This window comes from Abrus precatorius, unplaced genomic scaffold (genome assembly GCF_003935025.1).
Source record: "Abrus precatorius isolate BTA unplaced genomic scaffold, Abrus_2018 Scaffold1, whole genome shotgun sequence".
NCBI classification, from domain to species: Eukaryota; Viridiplantae; Streptophyta; class Magnoliopsida; order Fabales; family Fabaceae; genus Abrus; species Abrus precatorius.
Window position 1 is genome coordinate 773,375 of NW_020874291.1, and position 8,344 is coordinate 781,718.

The 8,344-nt window shown below is 34.6% G+C and overlaps 1 protein-coding gene across 1 annotated transcript; it reads left to right on the top strand.

Annotated features, from left to right (window-relative positions):
* The first annotated feature begins 1,564 nt into the window (after nucleotides 1-1,564).
* LOC113855792 (ankyrin repeat-containing protein P16F5.05c-like) lies at nucleotides 1,565-7,666 on the top strand. The gene is made up of 6 exons (XM_027487427.1): nucleotides 1,565-1,679; nucleotides 1,842-1,929; nucleotides 2,511-2,575; nucleotides 7,067-7,135; nucleotides 7,219-7,268; nucleotides 7,360-7,666. Exons 1-6 carry the CDS (start codon nucleotides 1,596-1,598, stop codon nucleotides 7,481-7,483), a joined length of 480 nt encoding a protein of 159 aa, XP_027343228.1. The 5' UTR covers nucleotides 1,565-1,595; the 3' UTR covers nucleotides 7,484-7,666.
* Nucleotides 7,667-8,344: the final 678 nt, after the last annotated feature.

An 8,344-nucleotide genomic window follows, 5' to 3' on the forward strand; every position in this document is an offset into this window, starting at 1 on the left:
GACTCCTCAACATGTGGAGGGGAATACAAAGGACGCGTTTGGTAGGTAGTTTAGTTAGTTCCGCTTCTTCTTTTTCTTAACCGTTTTTTTTCTTTCTATTTTTAAAAAACTCATTTTTTCCCTTTTTCTTTTTCTCCTTCTTCTTTAAAAGAAATAAAGAATAGAACAAAGCAGCATTCTTTATATAATTATAATTATGTGAAGTTTTGGGTACTCCTTAAGTTTGGTGTACCTACTCAATATATATGTAGTTAAATTTTTTAATATATCTTTAGTAGTTGTTGTAAATATTATTTTTTTTTATCGAAATATTAATTTTAAATACTATAAATTTTAAAATTGTTAAAAACTTACTTTTTCATTATTTAGTGTATACTATGTGAACAATTATTTTAAAGTGACCGATAGTATAATATGTTTGATAAGTTAAATTTTGATCATATTTAGTTTAAAATTTTTAAGTTGATGAATAAAAAAATCGTAATATGAATTTTAAAGTAATTGTTATAAATTTTATTAATTTTTTATTATATAATTAATATTATATGATAATATTAAAAATTATATTGTGATTGTATCTTTATTAAATTATATAATATAATCAATAAATGATATAGAAATTAAAAAATAATATATATATATATATATTATTATAAAGGAATCTATGTAAATTTTTTGTCTTTATTTATTTTTTTTTATTTGAACTTTTCTATTTTACTTTTGTCTTGAGACACTAATAATTATCTTGTGATTATTTGGGGTATCGTTCCAGCAAAAGTAAAACTATAAGAATAGAAAGAAACTTTTTTAAAATTCCTTTCTTTTTAAGATGACAACCAACGTTTGAGAAAAAACATTCAGTTTTTGTTTTCTCTTTTATTTTTTATGGTAGAGGTGCTCACCAGTTGGGTTCCAATTCCAACACCTGAATTAGTCCCACCCAATCATATTAAAAAAAATTCGATTAAATCTATAAAACATTTATACTGATCGAGTAATTAAAAAATAAAAAATCATTAACAAATATAAATTACAAAAATTTTAAATAATTTGAACAAAACAATTGGGGTGGTTTCTGTGTGGCGGTTCCTGGTCCTGACGTGGGTGGCCGGCGGTGATGGCTTCCCCGTCTTCCCTCTTTCTACTTTTAAATGCGTAAATTTGAAATATTTCATATTCTTTAGATTAATTAGTATGATTCTTTCAAAAAATTAAATGTCAAAATTAGGAGGACAAATAAGAGAAGATGCCAAAGCTTTTCAATCACAAAGTTAAAGTAAATTTTCCCTTCTGAAAACTGTAGCAGTTCTCTCTCACCGGCTATGTGGCGCCAGTGGAAAGCCACACGTACACAAGATGCTTATGATTAAGCTCATTTTCACTTTTCTAAACACTGCAGGGTGTGACATGTATCATCCTCTCAGTGCGCGGCGCATCTTAGCGTTTTGCTTTTCTGTCGGTAATATGCTTTCGGTGCTCTCTGGACCCATTTGAAAGAATGGGTTGCTTTTATAAATACGCCATGCTTAGTATAACCTGTCTTGTGTTTCTCACTAGACACAACCTGAGCAGCGAGGCCAGTGTAACAATTGCAAATGGGTGCGGCGGAGAACACTACACGTACAGGTCGTACAGGTCCTCCCCCAACGACACCGGACGACATCGAACTCTTGCTCGGGGTTAATATTAAATCACTTAATTCCTCTAATTATCATTTTTTATTCCATTTTAGATACTGGAAGAACTAAAATCAAATATGTGATATTTTTAGCTAATGATTAATTAGATTAAATGACAGATAGTTATTGTTGGTATTGAAATGTTTTGATGTGTTTTGACAGTCTGCAAGATTTGGTGTCCTAGATGATGTTAAGAGCTTAGCAGGTATTGGTGTTTGTCTGGATTCCAAGGATGAACAGGGGAGAACAGGTATATATTACAACTCCTCTTAACTGTGGAGTTAACTCACTGGAATTTACAGGTTTGGTAGTGTTTTTTACGGTGAGGTGGAGTTTGTTAGAGTGCATATTTAGTTTGGTGTCTACTTCCAGTTAGATTCAGTCTGAATAAAAACAGTATTACAGTGATTGTGTGAAATTTATGTTATAATTGGGGTGAATCAAAGGGCCACAACCTTTGATTCCATGCTTATACATATTGAATAGGCTAAAGAAAATTATATGTTAAATGGTTGCATTAATATATTAAATAAGTTGTAAGGTTGATTTTGATGAAAGTTTGGATTTTAAAGCTCGTCATTGATGAGATCATGAAATATAGGAGCTTGTAAAGAAAGTGCCCATTTCATAAGACCATTTTGATTGAATAAGTTAACTTTTATTTGGAAGGAAGGGAATTGAGAACCCCAACCGGGTATATTAAAAGTTTTTGAAGAAGATAATTTTGTCTGATGATCAAGGCAGAAAAAGAAAATTGTTTAGCTATGAGCCTATGACCCATTATACTTCTTCATATCTACTTGACTTTGCTCCTCTAATGTATGAATCCAGCTCTTCATATAGCTGCAGCTAATGGACATACTGATATTGTGGAGTATTTAATCAGTAAAGGAGTGGTGAGTAGCCTTTTCACAAATATTGTTAGTTTGATTTTCTAACTTTCTGATCTGAATAAGCCTTTGGTTGATCACTAAAATTAAAGTAAATACATTCTGTCTGATAGCAAATCGTTTCATTGACCATTACCACCTTTTACCTTTTAATTCCATGCTATCACTTTATATTTAATGACGATGCACTAATCATCGTCTGAGTTAAAAACAAAAAAGGTATTTGCATTATGCAGTCGACTTCTCCCAACTCTTACCCCTTTGTAAATCGACGTGTACTTGAGGCAGCTACTAGGCAACAGCAGGGGTGAAAAACCTAATGGTTTTAAAAACCAAATACCGTGATTTATAACAAAAGCACAGGGTTACCACTAGGGCACACACCTTTGATTGAGCAACATGTGTCCAAGGGATGGATAGGTTTATATAATTATAGATAGATTACTAGAGTTATAAGAATTTCGATATCTGCCCCACGCACTTAAATCCTAGTGTCTCAAGCCATGGTTAATACATTATGCTTGGTGTAGACTTCTTTACATCATGTGGTTACATTACAGCATTTTTCAAGTTGTTGACATTGCTTGAAAATTCATGTTTACTAGTGCCTATCAACCTGTGGATGGGATAAACTGTTATGTTCTTCAATTAGTTATATTTATATGTACTTAGAATGTATCCTAAAGGAGGTTGGACCAAAATCCACTGAGAAGAAGATGATGGAAATTTGCTTAAGGTGGTTTGGCCAATTAAGAAGAGTACCAATAGAGGCTCTTATTAAGAAAAGTGAATCAAAATGGGGATACGGATGGGGAAATTAAATATTAGGAAAATAACTCTCATTCTCTTCCAAAACATGGGGAAATTGTGGGGCTGTTGGGGCCAAGTGACAGGCTAAGGGAAGGGGATTAAGTATTTGATTGTTGCATTTTGTTAGAGGGAGCAGAATTTCAATATCTATTGGAATTTTCATTCTTGTTTCCTAGTCCAACTTGTCGAATATGTCACAATGTCTCCAAAACTAGCTGAGTGGAGAGATGGACCGTGTTTGGAGGTGGTGGAGAGCTCTTTAAGTCGTGCTGCTCTCTTTGAGCTTTGAGATTCAGTAGTCACAATGTGAGATGCAGTGTTCATTCATGGAATTTTTGGATGTGCATCAGTCCCTTTCAGAGATGAGGGGCGTAACAGCGGCATTGGAGCAGAAGGAGACCCGTGGAATGATAAGTCATTGGCGGCAAATCATTGGTTGAAATTCTGAATTCACAAATTGGTGAGCCATTGTATGATGGAGTACATGATCATCAACTTAACCCCATGCGATGGATCTAACGTGCAGAAACCTAGTTCGAGATGCATGATGAATTGAAGGTGAAGCTCTCACGTCTTTGTTGTTGTGCTATTGGGTAACTATCTACAATAATCCTTCCCTAATCCTTTTGAAGAATTATCTGTGATTCATCAACCAGGTATGGTGGATGATTACATTGAATTGTTTGAATCTGTTTTGGCACATGTTCTTTGCACATTGAAACTGCAATATTTTGGATATTTCATGGCTGGACTAAGATCCATATCCGACAAATGGAATGGGAAGTTGACGGCTTGGTAATTAGCAATGGCATTGCATCATTTCAGATTCATTCGGGTTATAAGGACCAAACAAAAAAAGCATACAGGTTGCACTTAAATTGGAATGAGAAAGATGAACAAAATCTGATGGGCTCCACTAAGTCCAATAGTAGTTGGATCCAATCAGGATCAGATTCGTCCTACCAACAGTCAGCATATGTTGAGGGCTCATCTACAACAAAGTTGAATTTAGCTCCCGCCCAAATGGGACAATGACCGTGGTGGTTCTGCAGAGAAACACCTAAATCTAGAGGTGTGCGGCGGACCGAAAGGTGAAGAGGCTGTGTTTTCGGGAAGAAGTTTCATCCTTTGCATCAAGCTCCAAAAGAGCTTTTAAAGCTAGTAATAATGGGAGATAGGGATTGAACAAGATACAAAAGGTGAGGGGTTATGAGGGGTTAGAGTGTAAGCTCATGGGCTTCATGCGAGTGACAAGTTATGATTTGTCAATGTAAAAAACTATGAGATTGGATGACCCCTTGAAAGGGGTACCATTTTGGCGTTGGTTGATAGTGGGGTGAGTCACAACTTTGTGACACCAAAGGAGGTATATTCACTAAATTTTCGTATAAACCCTACAAAACAATTTGGGGTGAGAGATTGGTCATAGGGTCTACACTAAGGGCAAATGTTCTAATCTATCCCTGCGGTTCAGAGATATAGATGTGATTGTGGATGCTTGTGTTCTGGGGAAGGGTGGACATGATCTTGGGGGGTAGCTGTAGAAATGAATTGGAGGAATATGACTATGTCCTTCAGGTCAGGAAAAGATATTGTGGAATTGCAAGGTGGTGTGGTGCTAGGTTCAAGATGCACTTATGGTGGTAATCTCAACCTTAAAGACTCTTTCTTTGGTGCTTAGAAGGCTTAAAAACGATGCAATGGAGTTTACCGTGGAATTCTGAAAATAACAGTTAAAGAGTTAGAGGGAGTGTTGCAGGAGTTCCTAAAAGTTTTTAAGGAACTGTTTGGGCTACCTCCTTCTCGAGACAGCCCATTCCATTGATCTAAAGGAAGGCACCTAACCAATAACTGTCAGGCCATATCGCTATCCACATCAGCATAAAATTGAAATTGAAATTGTCATAGTTCTAGCCCTTTTCCTAGTCCAGTAATTCTTGTTAAAACAAATATGCTAGATGCTACATGGAGAATGTGCAATAAGGCAACGCTGCAGGACAAATTTCTTATTCCAGTTGATGAGTTGATCCGTGAATTACATGGAGCTAGCTTTTCAAAGTTGACCTTAAAATTTGGGTACCATCAAATAAGGATGAGGGAGGAAAATGTGTCCAAGACAACATTTAAAACCCATGACGGTCCCCGATCTACTGTCCTCTAGGTTCTCAAAGAAAGTTAGTTTGTTGCAAATAAGAAAAAATGTAGATTTAGAAGAACTCTAGGTGCAAAGTGTTTTCAATTAGCCAGAACCTAGAAGGGTGTAGAGGCTTTTTGGGATTGACAGGATATTGGATGATCATCCAAGAGTATGGATAGCTGGCAAAACCGGAGAAGCTTTTAATTGGGAACCAGCTGCTCAGCAAGCATAAGCATTTGTGGTATATTCACTAAATTTTCGTCTACAAAACGATTTGGGGTGATGTTGGAGATTGATCATAGGGTCTACACTAAGGGCAAATGTTCTAATCTATCCCTGCGGTTCATAGATATAGATGTGATTGTGGATGGACTTAGGAAGGGTGGACATGATCTTGGGGGTAGCTGTAGAAATGAATTGGAGGAATATGACTATGTGCTTCAGGTCAGGAAAAGATATTGTGGAATTGCAAAGTGGTGTGGTGCTAGGTTCAAGATGCACTTATGGTGGTAATCTCAACCTTAAGAGACTCTTTCTTTGGTGCTTTAGAAGGCTTAAAAAGAATGCAATGGAGTTTACCGTGGAATTCTGAATTTGCAGTAACAGTTAGAGTTAGAGGGAGTGTTGCAATAACAGTCAACGGGATCTTATCATAACCATCAGTATGAGCACAGCTTATTAATTGATGGCCAAAAATAAGTGATTAATTGCTGTTTAAAGTCTTATCTACACTGCTTCGCTTCTGAACAGTCTTGGAATTGGTCTTTGTGACTGCCTTCGGCAGAATAGTGGTATAATACCACGTTTTATGTATCTACTAGATTCACTCCTTTTGAAGTGGTGTACGGGCTCAAGCCTCCCGCCGTAGTAAGGTACTTGGATGGAGAAACTAATGTAGAGTGTCTAATGTAGAGACTGGGTAGAGATCTTAAAGATAGAGATGAGACTTTGAAGCGACTGAAATAAAGCACAAGAACAAATCTATAAGTAGCTTTTGCTATTGGTAATCGGATTGCGTCCACGTAAGCAATTATGTGTCTCAACGGTCCCTGATTTGTCGAAAGATATGTCACATAATCATAGAAAGCTTGGGTAGTACAAGACAAATTTGATGACAAGGCTGCTGTTTTAATAAGGATGTATTGTTGGGGCTGTTGGCCCAAGTGATAGGCTAAGGGAAGGGGGTCAGTTATTGGATCTTATCCACAGTGTGGGGATGTGAGAGAGAAAAAGAATAAGAGGTAAAAAGGGGAATTTAATGCATGAGTTAGTTAGAAGGGGCGAGAGTGAGAGGCGTGTGTGTGGAGGCATTCAGGAAAAAAAGACACAGTTGTTGCAGTCACAGAAGAATTTCGGTATCTATTGGGATTTCTGTAGTAGCCATGCCTCTAGATATGTTTACTTTTTGACATTCAATAATACTTGCATTTCATTCTTGTTGATTTCCACCACCCCCTCCTCAATCTCCCTCTTTTCTTTTCCAATTTCACTTTCCATCACTATCCCCATCCAAACATAAGAGGTTTTAAAGCTTGTGGTTGTGTGGACAGGATCTTAATTCACAAAATGAGGATAAAAATACACCTCTTCATTGGGCGTGTCTCAATGGGCATGTTGAGGTAAATACTGCGCACTTCTAAGGATATCCCTTATTATTTGATTGATCATGCATGGTTTTCCTTAACTGGTAAGTACATTCCAGGTTGTGAAGAAATTAATCATGGGTGGAGCTAATGTTAGTGTTTTAAACAGGTTTGTTATATTACCTGAGCCTCAAGCATTCATTTAAGATGTGTCCAGAGTTTCTTATAATGCATCTGTTTTGATCATGCTTCTTTTCCAGTCATGAGAGGACTCCATTGGATGAAGCTGTGAGTAGTGGAAAGCGAGAAGTGATGGATGCAATTAATGAAGCAGTGGCTTACGTTGAACTTCATGGGCCTGTGGTTTCTGCTCAGGAAACTTGAAGTTCATGCTTCTCCAAGTACCCTGTAATATGAGAATTTGGTGATGGTTATACATGTTTTCCAATAATGTTAACTTTTTTAGGGTGAACAGAATAATGAGCATGACTTTGTATCCAGAAGCAACCAAGCTAAATCTCATAAATAAATAAATGTTGTAAGTAAATACTGCTGTAGTATGCGTTGTTGCATATATATATCTTTTTACACTGATATAAAATTTTTATATCCGATTTAAACTTTTTATTTAATTAAATTAATAAATTATAAATTAAATGGAAGATTTATATAAGTCTAAGAATTTTTAAATTTTATTAGTATCAAAAGATATATAATAATAATAATAAACTTTTATCTATGGTATTACAAGCAATATTATTGCTTAATTTAATTTATGTAAGCACATTGTAGCTTGTGTTTATTTTAAGTAAGTTTTAAATTCATACTTTTAAAATAATTTTTTAAATTATTATAACTAATTTAATTTAATAATTTATTTTTACATTGTTAAGAAATGTACTGTAACTAAAACTTGATATTTAAATGAATAAACATATGTTTTAAGTTTTTATATTACAAGCATTGATTATTATATATTTTTTAATTTGATAAATTTTAGTTTAATTGTTAATTTTACAAAATAACATTTATTTTAACTCTATATAATATAGAATGACGATAAAAGTTAAAATTTAATTGATCAAATCTTATAATTTAAATATTAAAATTTTATATTTAAGGTGAAATTATTATTATTAAACATCAACTAAATATAAATGAAATAATTATTAATTAGAAATAATTAGATTACCTTAAATATTAATTTTTACCTTAAAATTTGAATTTGAATTTAATTTAAAACTA